General features: G+C 64.2%; 1 protein-coding gene across 5 annotated transcripts in view; it reads left to right on the top strand.

Annotated features, from left to right (window-relative positions):
* Positions 1-912: 912 nt before the first annotated feature.
* The window catches only part of MCF2L (MCF.2 cell line derived transforming sequence like), a 51,142-nt gene continuing 40,094 nt past the window's right edge, over positions 913-11,960 (top strand). For 2 of the 5 annotated variants that reach the window (XM_058670575.1, XM_058670571.1), the window contains exon 1: positions 6,666-7,056. In XM_058670575.1, coding sequence (XP_058526558.1) covers positions 6,954-7,056 — 103 coding nt within the window. In that variant the 5' untranslated portion in view covers positions 6,666-6,953. Of the gene's footprint in view, positions 1,065-1,449; positions 1,590-6,665; positions 7,057-10,106; positions 10,172-11,960 lie in introns of those variants that run through there. The other 3 variants (XM_058670572.1, XM_058670576.1, XM_058670574.1) reach the window with 3 other exon arrangements.

Below are 11,960 nucleotides of genomic sequence, written 5' to 3'. Positions count from 1 at the left end.
TCACTGCAGTGTGGCGCACACCTTCTTGTGGCCACTGCAGTGTGGCACACATGTGTGTTTGTGGTCACTGCAGTGTGGCACACAGGTGCAGCCAGGAGCTGCTGCTTGAACTTACCCGCTCCTCCTTGATTCCCAAACCTTTTAGAGGATGGCGCTTCTTCAGTGAGGAGAGAGCTCGGGTAGGTGGTAGCTGAGTGGGTGCATGTGGTGCACAGCTCTACAGACGGGGTCGCCACAAAGAAACACCCGCGGGGCCTGGACTCCATGGGCAGCAGCAGACACCCGCTGAGGGTATGGAGTAAGTGCACAGCTGGCGCCCCGCCAACAGCGGGGAGGTCGCTGTGCCCTGTGCTTGCGGCACTCCGTGTTCGCCTGGCTCACAGTCCCGCGTCCTTGTACAGGTGGTGGCACGGCCCCGAGCGGGAGCTGCTGGTCCACCCTCGGCTCGCCACGGACCCGCTGAGGAACCCTGCTCCCCGCGGACGCACTGTCCCTGCGCGATTTGGGCGGCATGAGGCCGCGGGGAGACGACGCGCTCCGCTGCTGCGGCCTCTGCACCTGCCCGGGGTGGGCCGGAGGTAAAGTGTAGAGCAGGCGCTGCAGCCGGTGGTTCCTCGCAGCCCACAGGGAGAGCAGACCCGGGAGCAGGTGGTGGTGCGCGTTGCCAGGTGACTTCACAAGGACAGCTTCCAGGCGACACGTGAGACGTCCAGGTGACCTCGGTGGCGGGCTCACCTGACTCCCAGGTGGCCGCGGTGGAGACCCGCGGGCCTGGCGCGCTGCTTCCGCTTCCGCCGCGCGCCCCCTGCTCCCCGCCGGCGCGCGCCCCCTCCCGAAGATGCGGGGCCAATCCCGGGAAGGGAGGCGTGGACGCGGGCAGCGGGAAGCGCCTGCCAGAGCGCCCCTCGCCGCCGCGCCCCCTCCCCACTCCCGGCCCCACCCAGAGAGCGCCGTGGGCGCACGGAGCGGCAGGTCCGCCCAGAGGATGAGGTTCTGGCTAAGCTGTGCAGACATGGCCCTGGAGGACCTGCGGCAGCGGCTGAGCGCCGTCTCCCGGCGCACGGGTAGGAGGGAGAGCTGCGGGCCTGGCAGGGTGCGGAGTGGCAGGGCGGCGGCACGGCCCCAGGGTGTGCGAGCCGAGGGCGGCCAGGGCGCGGGGCAGACGCAGGCTTGGTGCTGCCGGGAGCGGTTCCGAGGGTCTCAGGCTGGCACCGCGGGGCCGCAGCCCGCACCAGCCCGCATCCCAGAGACATCTGCTGCTGCTGCTGCTGCTGCTGCTGCTGCTGCAGCGAGGGCGGCGCGCGTGTGTAGGAGTCGGGCGGGGCGGTGCAGCCGTCACGCGCCGGCTCGGATATTTCTGTGTTCTCCACCAAATATAGCTGGAACCCGAGGCAAAAGCTGGGGAAGGGCGTGAGCACGGAGCGGGATGGGGCGTGCGACCTGAGCTCGGAGCGGCCGGCTGCTCCGGGCCTGGCTGTGGGCTCCCTATGACCCGCATCTCAGTGTCCCAGCTGTGCGTTCTGCCGGGGAGACTGGCGACCTTAGCTAGCGGACCCGGAGGAGGAGGAAACCCCCACAGACCTATGAAAGTGAGTGGCCCTGGGGCCGGGTTTTGTCGGGTGCCTCCGGGTGCTGTGGTGGGAGCGTGCGCCACACTCTCCTGGGAGACAGCCAGGCCTTCTGGGGTTTGGTTGGGAGGTGGCACCCTCCCGGCTCCCACGGATCTCCAGAGCGAGGTGGGCGCAGGGCGGGGTGGTCTCGTCCTGGCTCTGGAAGGCTTTTGGCTTGGAGTGACCGTGTCTTGTGGATTTGGGTCATGAGCAAACTGCCCATCTGTCCCTCCATCTCTGAAATGTGGGGTTGAGTTTCACTGGCCCAGGATGTGTGTGGGAGCCAGGAGCACTGCCGACCCCAGGTTCTGGGCGCTAATGGCAAGGAGGGAGCCAGCAGTGATGTCACCCCCAGGGCTCTTTGGGGAGCCTAGAATTCACCTGTGCTGGGCTCTATGTCCTGCTGGCTTTTCCCCACCTTCACTTGTGGCAGAGGCTCGGAGATGCAGGGAGAAGTTGGGGTGCAGCCTGGGTGCAGCTCTAGGCAGGGCCTGAAGGCTTGCCTCCTGGCCAAGCAGGCCTGGGGCTGTGCCTGCCCCAGGGGACAGGGGGGAAGAAAAGGGAAGGGCTCAACTCAGCCACAGGCTCAAGCAGGGAGGGAGAAGTGGCTGTCTGTCCCTGACCGAGCATGGACATCTAGATGCTCTCCCGTGGTGAGGCTGGGAGTACCTGTGATGGCAGAAGCGCTTCCGCCATCTTCATAAACAACAGGGACAGTGGGCAGTGTCCGTGGGACGGTGCTGGGCGCCTGGCTGGTATGTGCCTCGGTTGGGGTGGCACCGTCGTCCTGCGACCTCGAGGGCTTGGTGCTCCTTGGTGCCTTGCTGTCATGTCGCCAAGGCACCTGGGGACCCTGTGGGGCCAGCACGAGTCTTCTGGTCAGGCCTGGTGGGCGCATTCCTGTTGGGCTGCTGGACACTTAGGCTACACAAGCCCTGTGGGGTGCACCACAGCTCTACTGGCCCCTGCCTGGGGACCACAGCCCTGCACTGCCCACAGCCAGTGTGTGCCTGAGCAGTCTTCGGTTCATCTAGAGGGGTCCTAAGCTGCACATACATGACACCCTCATTGGGCCTCCAGTGTCTGGGCTGCCAGAAAGCCCGTGTGCATCTGTGTGCCCCAGGCACGCTGGGGTGGGGGGAGGGGAAGGGGCGGGGCGTTCCGTTTCAAATCAAGTGCAAATGCAAGTGTTGACGCTGGGCTAGCCGGAGCTCACTGTGCTGTCGTGCCCTCTTGTGGAGTTCTGCCACAACCAGACCCCCAGGTCTGCACCCCGAAACTCAGCCTCCTTCTCTGAGTTGGAGACAATTCCGCGGGGCCAGAATAGGGCCATGGGGAGCCTAGTACTCGGTGGTCTCCTGTCCTCCCTCCAGGAATGCAGGCCGGGCTTAGCTCACAGTGGCCTGGGTAAGGATCGAGTATGTGGGCGTCCAGGATGAGTGGGTCCCGGAGTTCACCTGAATGCAGTGCCCACGGAGCTGGGCGGGAGCTCTGGCGGTGGCCATGGATGCAGCCTCAGCGGCACCGGGCTCCTCTGGCAGCTCATTCCGTCTCCCAAGCGAGCCTGCTTCCCAGCCTGCACCCCACTGGGCCCCTCTTGGAGGAAGGGGTACTCGGCGCCTACCCAGGGATGGAGATGAGCTCACACACAACACTGACTTACCTGAGAGCCTTCAGTCCAGTGGCTGCGGCTTCCTGCCCTGTGCTGACCAGACTGCCAAATCCACCCTGTGTGCTGGTCATCTAGGCTTCCTGTCCACTATCCACTCAAGTGTCTGTCCATTCACCCACACCCCTTGTGTCCTTTCAACTATCCACCCAGCCAGTCAGCCACCCAGCCACCCACCCCTCTATCCAGCCAGCCAGCCACCCAGCCACCCAGCCAGCCACCCACCACTCTATCCACCCACCCAGCCAGCCACTCACCCACCCGCCCAGCTGTCATCCGTCTGAGGATGTGATCATGCACTGTTTCTGGGTGTTCAGCTGGGACAGTTCTCCAAGACCACGTGGAAGACACGTGTCTTGCAGCAGAAGGCATTTTCACGCCATGATTGCCATGCCGTCACTGAAAATGCACCGGACAGGGACAGTCGATCATGTGACTCAGGACAACTTGGGATTGCTGCGAGTCACGCGTGAGGCCTGTCACCATGACAATCCACGTGAGAAAACCTGACTAGAGAGGAAAGGGGGCTGAGGGCCCTTGGAAGATGTGCTGCTGTGAGGGGACTGGGTATGGCTATGGTAAGGTGTATGGTTCGAGCGCGGGGGAGAGGGGAAAGAATAGGGCAGGCCGCCGTGCACGCTGGGAGTCGGGCAGGCTGCCGTGCATGCTGGGAGTCGGCCAGGCTGCCGTGCATGCTGGGAGTCGAGCAGGCCCCTATATATTCTAGGAGGCTGGCAGGGTGTGGCAGTTGTGCACCCTGGGGATCAGGGTGCGTGAGGGCACAGTGCACCCTGGGAATCAGGCCATGTGAGACCACAATGCACCCTGAGAATCAGGCCATGTGAGACCACAATGCACCCTGGGAATCAGGCCAGGTGAGACCACAATGCACCCTGGGAATCAGGCCAGGTGAGACCACAATGCACCCTGAGAATCAGGCCAGGTGAGACCACAGTGCACCCTGGGAGTCGGGCCGGGTGAGGCCACAGTGCACCCTGGGAGTCGGACTAGGTGAAGCCGCTGTGCACCCTGGGAGTCGGGCCGGGTGAGGCCACAGTGCACCCTGGGAGTCAGACTAGGTGAAGCCGCTGTGCACCCTGGGAGTCGGGCTGGGTGAGGCCACAGTGCACCCTGGGAGTCGGGCCGGGTGAGGCCACAGTGCACCCTGGGAGTCGGACTAGGTGAAGCCGCTGTGCACCCTGGGAGTCGGGAAAGCCCATTCGAGCCTGGAGCATGCTAAAGGAAGCCTCACGACCTCACTGGGTCAGGCCGAGGGGAAACACTGGCACTGTGACCACCAACTCCAGGACCAGGCTGTGTGCACAGCCAGCCAAGAACCTGAGATGGGCAGCAGCAAGAGCAGATGGGGCTGAACGGTGAGCTGGAAGGCTGTGCGGGGAGCCATGGCCAGGCTGGCAGCATCCCCAGGGGCTGATGCCCTGTCCCCTGCCCAGAGATCCAGTGGGGGCAGGGGGGTTAGGAGTGGAGGTGTGATGGCAAAGCCTAACTGCACGGAGTGAGTGGGAGAGGTGCTGGGAAGGCTAGTCCACTGTGGGGTGTGGGGGAAGGCAGGCCCCTGCTTTGGGACACTGAGACCTGGCAGTTGCCCAGGCAACAGCGATTCAGCCTGCCTCCCTTGGGGCCTCTGTTCAGGCCCTGGGTGCCCACTACTTCCCAGTGCCCTGTTATGTCAGGCTTCCCAAGGTCGGGCTGGGTGGCATCTAGTTCTGCGCTCCCAGGTCTGACCTCCTGATGCACTATTCCTGGGCTTGCTGACCCAGCTGAGAGCTCACACACTGACCTTGGAGGCTTTTGAATGCCTGCGTTTCAACAAGAAAGTGTGTGCTGGTTGGAAGTAGGCATCTGTCGTGTGATGCCCTTCAGCAAGGATGCGGAGCGCAGGGTCCAGTGTGAGACCACAGATGATGGACTGCCAGCACAGGTGTTTTCCTGTATTCTCCCAGTTAGGCTTGTCGGCAGGAGGGGTGCTGGGCCCCCAGCAGCTGACCGCCCCCATTCACCACGTTCACCCATGTGCTCACGCCTGTGGTGTGATGTCGTGTGTGGACCAGCACGGCCAAGGCCAGGCTGGTTGGACGGGGCAGGGCCTTTGGGAGACATAAGCCACCGCCATGCACAAGACCATCGACCACACAGTTGGGCAGCGATGGCTCTGCACCTGCCAGGCACCTGTTCCTGGGCCAGTGAAGTCCAACTAGGCCTCCACCCTCACCCCTGTCCCACTGGCATCACCCCTGGGCTGAGGGGTGAGTGAGCTGCCAGGTGACCAGCTGGCACCGGGCATGGGAACTCTGCTTGCCTCTCTCCGTCCTTTGCTGAGCCCAGGTGGGGGCCAGGGCGCTGTGTGGCTGACCTGGGGCTCGCAGGTGGGAGGACTGCACGAGACGAGGTCACACCCACACAGGACTGGGGCCATGGGCATCACCCAGGGAGGGGCACAGCTGGAGGCCGGTGATGCCCGTAGGTGTTCTCCCACCCCTGCCTTCCTACTCTGAGCCTGCGCTACCCCTGGCTCCTCTGCCACCAGCAAAGGGGCCCAGTGTTGTTGCGGGGCTTTAGTGCTGTGTGCAAACACGGCAGCCCCCTTCCCAGGGTGCCCCTTGCCCTCCAGCTCCCCTAAGTGAAGGCGGTATGTTGGCAGGAGGTGGTGCTGAGCAAGGAGCCCAGTTTCTGTGGGAGCCGCCCAGGTGCTGAGGGAGGGAGACGCAGCAGGACCCCCGGCCCTGTGAGGATGGGATGAGGAGGGGGTACGAGCTGTGGCCCAGTGCGGCTCAAAAGCCCAGCTTGTGCTGGGTGCTCTGGGTGGGGGTCCTGCTGGTGGTGAAAGCAGGGGTCAGAAATGTCTGCTTGCTCATGTCCATGCTGGTAGGGGGCAAGGAGGGCAGCAGGTCCCTCAGCCACCCTCGTGACCCCAGGGCTTTGTGGCACATAATGGACCATGCGTGGGTAAGGTACTGCTGGCTGGCCAGGCCTGTTGGTGGCTGCTCCCACCCTGTGACAGTGCAGGCCAACGTGAAAGCCAGTGCCTTCCCGCTCTCTGAGATGGAGTTAGGTGACAACCCTGATGGGGCCCAAGAGGGCGTCAGTGGGCGCCTGGGCGCCGTCCCCTTGCCTCCCCTCCTGAGCACCTGGGAATCGCTGGGCTCGAGGTCGGCTGGGCGTGCGACTCCCTTGGAAGGTGCCAGAAGCTGCTTGCGCTGTTTCCTCTGTGCCAGAGCCGTGGGACTTCCCGCTTTGTTTCAGAAAATAAACCCCGGCCCCGCCCCTCCCTTCCTGCAGGCCGGTGCCGTTTGTTTGAACTTGAGATTTCCTGAGGCTTGGAAGGTGCGTCTGTCCACAGCTCGACTGCTGGAGCCCCGGCCGAGGAAGGGGACGCCCCGCGAGCCCTCGGGCCCCACCCTGCCTCTGCCTTCTCCTCTGCCCACTCTGCTGGGCTCTCACACAGGCTCTGGGCGTGAGGACCCCCGGGTCTGCACCCTGGGAAGCCGCCATCCTTCTTGATCTATCTGGTGACTCGGTCAACCCCACAGCCAGCAGGGCACACACATTAGTGCCCGGGGACCCCTGCGTGTGCAGGAAAGCGTGGAGAGCCTGCGGCTGTGGCACCGGGGACCCCCTCAGGACCTGAGCAGCCGGCGCTGCCCTCACTCCCAATGGCCAGGAAGGGAGCATCTCAGGGGCCCAGCCGTTGGCTCAGGTCACGGCCCAGGTCACGGTCCAGGCAGCATCGGGTGCCAGCCAGGAGCCCACAGCCAGGTGAGGAGTGGTGGCCTATCCTGGGGCTGTCCCTTCTGTGTGCATGCGAGACCCCCACTGGATCTGGCTGGCTCCTTCGGGGTGCGCTCTGTGCCCTGTGTTTCTGCTCCGGTGGAGGAGGGGCCAGCAGAACTCCCCAGGTGGTGGTGGGTATGTGCTGGAGGAGGAGGGGGTTTGGGCAGTGCACGGCAGTTGTGTCCATGGGATCCCTGTCCAGGCCCTGTCTGCAGCGCTGTGGGGTCCTGCAGGCGCCAGGCCACAGGCTGGCAGGTGTCCGTGAATAGCACGACGCAGGAGACCGGGGCCTTGCCCCTCAGCAGAGTGGGAGCAGGTGGGGTTCCAACAGGCTGTCCCTGTGCCAATGTGCCCTTTGTCAGATGACAAGCCCAGGGTGATGCTGGCTGCCCGCGTGGTTCTCCAGACCCTTGTGGTCAGGGAGCCGCTGGGGCAGAGGAATGATGCCAGTCCTGTGGTCTGGACCTTCCAGCAGGAGGCCAGCACCTGGCTTTAGCCTTGGCGGGAATGGAGGGTCCCGGACACCCCAGGCTGCCATGCAGGGTCTGTCGGATTACTGAGAGCTGCAGGCGGGCAGAGGGGCTACCGTGGACAAGCCCGGGAGAGCCAGGCGGGAGGGGCAGAACCCTGCAGAGCTAGGTATGGGAGCCCCCCGGGGGACAGGGAGGTCAGAGCAGCAGCTTTGAGGGAAGTGCCCTGGCAAGTCCTGCCTGAGCTGAGCGCGTCCTGCAGGTCCAGCAATGGGAGGGAGGCCATGGTCCCTGCGGGAGAGCAGAGCCTTTAGGCACCAAGGCACAAGCAGGGACTTGGCTGGAGGCTCACCTGTGAGGCGGAAACGGTCTCCTGGGGGGAATCCTGGGAGAAACCCACCCCGCGTTGTTCACACGCATGTCCACCACGCACCATTCTTCCCGCGCCATCCGCCCATGCCATCCACCCCACACCGTCCACCACACACCGTCCACCACACACCATCCACCACACACCATCCACCACACACCGTCCACCACACACCGTCCACCACACACCATCCACCACACTGTCCACCACACCGTCCACCACACACCGTCCACCACACACCGTCCACCACACATCATCCACCCCACACCATCCACCACACACCGTCCACCACACACCGTCCACCCCACACCGTCCACCCCACACCATCCACCACACTGTCCACCACACCGTCCACCACACACCGTCCACCACACACCGTCCACCACACACCATCCACCACACTGTCCACCACACCGTCCACCACACACCATCCACCACACATCGTCCACCCCACACCGTCCACCACACACCGTCCACCACACACCGTCCACCCCACACCGTCCACCACACATCGTCCACCCCACACCGTCCACCCCACACCGTCCACCACACACCGTCCACCCCACACCGTCCACCCCACACCGTCCACCACACACCGTCCACCACACACCGTCCACCCCACACCGTCCACCACACTGTCCACCACACCGTCCACTCCACACCATCCACCACACACCGTCCACCACACACCGTCCACCCCACACCGTCCACCCCACACCGTCCACCACACGCCGTCCACCACACACCGTCCACCACACATCGTCCACCCCACACCGTCCACCACACACCGTCCACCACACACCGTCCACCACACATCGTCCACCACACACCGTCCACCACACACCGTCCACCCCACACCGTCCACCCCACACCGTCCACCACACACCGTCCACCACACACCGTCCACCCCACACCGTCCACCACACCGTCCACCACACACCGTCCACCACACATCGTCCACCACACACCGTCCACCACACACCGTCCACCACACACCGTCCACCCCACATCGTCCACCCCACACCGTCCACCACACACCGTCCACCCCACACCGTCCACCACACACCGTCCACCACACACCGTCCACCACACACCGTCCACCCTGCACCATCCACCCCATGTCACCCACCCTGCCACAGCATCACTGTGGTGTCTCTCCTACACATGGAATTCCTGGTGGATGTCTGGACATGTCTCTGCAGTGCTGGGTCCCAGGCAGGCCCTGCCGAGGCTCCAACCATGGCTGGCCTGAGATTCCTTGTGCTGGAGGCTGGGTGAGGAGGGGGAGCCCAGGGCACACCCCAACCCCTGTCCTGGGCTGGACAGGGTTGAGAGATGATGTCACCAAGGGTGGGTGGCTGTGAGCAAGCGCCGGCAGGGTGTGGCTGGGAGTCTGCAGGTTTCCCAGTATCCACCGGAAGCAGGGAGAGCCTTCGTCTTTGCCATCCTCATCTTCAACAGCCCAGCAGGGCACATGGGGGCAGGTGGCGCCATGTGGGGACCCACCCTGTGGCCCTTGTTGCATCTTCCTGTGAGGTTTTGGAGTCTGTGGGACCCGGGATGCAGCAGTATTTCCAGCTTCCTCCACTGGGGTGGCAGCTCCATTCCCCCCCGCCTTGTGTGGTGTTGCTGGGGTGTTTGGGGCAGTAGGGACCTCAGGGTACACTGGCTGTAGCAGGACCCCTGCTGGGATGGGGCACCCTTAATGTCCACCATTTGCACCGGGCATCCGCCTAGAGTGCTGGGGCGGGGCCCAGGCCTGGGCAGGCAATGGGGCACTCCCTTCCGTCTCAGAGGGCCGCCTCAGCTCTGGGATGGGTGGACGCTAGGGGTGTCTGGGTCAACCAGAGAGCCCCCAACCCGCCAGCATGTCACAGCCAGGACCATCTGCCCATGCCCCTCTGAGCCCGAGGGCCCGCCCTCACCCTTGTGTCAACACACAGGGTGCGGCTAGATGTTAGCCTTTGGTGGTAATTGCCTCTTAATGCTCTGTCCATCCGGGTAGAGAACTACTCCCTTGGCTCGTGCAGACTCCCAGGGCAAAGTGCGGGCCGGGAGCCCCCGGTGAGCTGAGAGAGGATGGGGAGTGTGGGTCAGCATCTGCACCCACACCGTAGCGCCTGGCCCTCCGGCTTGGCAGCTGCTGGGTTGGCAGCCCCCGGAGTGGCAGCCCGTGGGCCCGGGTGGATTTCCGTGGCGGAAATGAAGAGCTTCCACCTGTTCTCATTGCGCCGCTCTTGGCTGCAGGCTGCAGCCGAAGGTGAGTCTGCCAGCCCCAGGCTGTCCCTGGGTCCCGGTGTGGGGCCAGGGTGTCGTCATAGCCTCTGGGAGCTGGCATGCCAGGCTGGCCCAGTGCACCGTCCCCCTCAGGGCACATGGCATTCCACACCCAGCACGACGGCCATGTCCTTAGATGCAAGCCACGGTGGGAGACACTGGTATCCCCCAACAGGGACACACGGCGAGGCCTCCTTGAGGAGCAGCCCCTCCTCCGCTCAGTGCTGAGGGCATGGAGCAGCTTGCTGGGGCCAACCCCACCACTCTGTCCAGCCCTTGCAGAGCCGCCGGACATGGCATTCCACACCCAGCACGACGGCCATGTCCTTAGATGCAAGCCACGGTGGGAGACACTGGTATCCCCCAACAGGGACACACGGCGAGGCCTCCTTGAGGAGCAGCCCCTCCTCCGCTCAGTGCTGAGGGCATGGAGCAGCTTGCTGGGGCCAACCCCACCACTCTGTCCAGCCCTTGCAGAGCCGCCGGGCACCCACCTGCTCTGAGACGCGGGACCTGGGCTGAGGCAGGGCTGGGGTCTTGCTGGCTGTGTCATCTCTCATTCGTCTGTCCGAGGTGGGGGAAACGTGTGGGGCCGCCAGGAGGGTCACCAGATGAGGAGGTCAAGTGACCTCAGCAATGTGGCTTGCTGAGGGTCGGGCTGTGGAGTGAGGCAGCACCCGGCATGAGCAGACCTGGCCACACCAACCCCTGCACGGGACAGGCGGACACAGGGGTCCAGGCGTGGCTGCACAGGGAGCAGGGGACGTTGCCTGTGTGTGGCTCCATGCCCCGTGCCCCAGGCAGGCTCTGCCCAGTCTCCCACGGTGAGTGGGCTTTGGTTCCCTCACCTGAGCAAGGCTAGTGAGGGGCTTCCATCCCCAGGCTGCCGAGCTGTGCTCAGCCTCGCCCCCTGCCCTCAGCTCCCCGAGGGACCCTCGCCTGGGAAGGGCAGTCGGGACACAGGCAGCCTCTCCTGCCTCCCTCCACACCTCCTTCAAGACTCCAGTCAGTGGGGTCCTTGCAGACAGCTGGGTGTGAGCTGGCGTGTGGGGGTAAGAACGCTGTCCAGCCTGGACCACAGTCCCGGCAGAGAGTGTGTGAGGACAGCGGGTCCTTGACAGAGACACGCAGGACCCCAGCGCCTCCTGCTGTGTACCCAGGGGCCACGCTCCCACAGGACCAGGGTGGGTAGGCCTGGAGGGCCCCACCTGGCTCTCTGTGAGAGGTTAGCTCGGTCTAGGGCCTCTCCTCCCTGATGCCCAGCGTGCAAACGCTGCTCCTAGTGCATGGGGCAATGCCCACGAGGCAACCCGGCTGCGGAGAGGTGAAAGCCTATGGCACTTGGCCAGTGAGGGATGGGATGGCAGCCCGTGGGCACACAGTGGGTTTTGTGCACATGGTGTACTCATGTGCATGTGTGTGTACTGCTGTGTCCTCATTGTGTACATGTGTGTACACGTATGTGTTCAGGGTGTGTGTCTGTGAGTGAGGTCTGGCAGGAGCCTGAGGGACTGCCACTCATTGTCGTCACCAGAGCCAACTCAGGCAGTAAACTGATGCTACCGGGCATGGAGGGGGTCTGTGGCCTGGCTCATCCCCAGGGAGGAGTGGGGTCGGGTGTCTCAGGGTGCATGGAACGAAGCATGTGTGTCTGGGGAGATACAGGGTGACCATGGCATGAAGGGCAGGGCACCCGCGTACAGAATGTAGCTGGTGGTATGGGCACCCCAAGGTCCTGTCCCTGTTTGCCCTGTGGGTGTGGCCACTCGGTG

This window comes from Ochotona princeps, chromosome 12 (assembly GCF_030435755.1).
Source record: "Ochotona princeps isolate mOchPri1 chromosome 12, mOchPri1.hap1, whole genome shotgun sequence".
Lineage (NCBI taxonomy): Eukaryota > Metazoa > Chordata > Mammalia > Lagomorpha > Ochotonidae > Ochotona > Ochotona princeps.
This window is presented reverse-complemented; position numbering and strand designations above follow the sequence as displayed.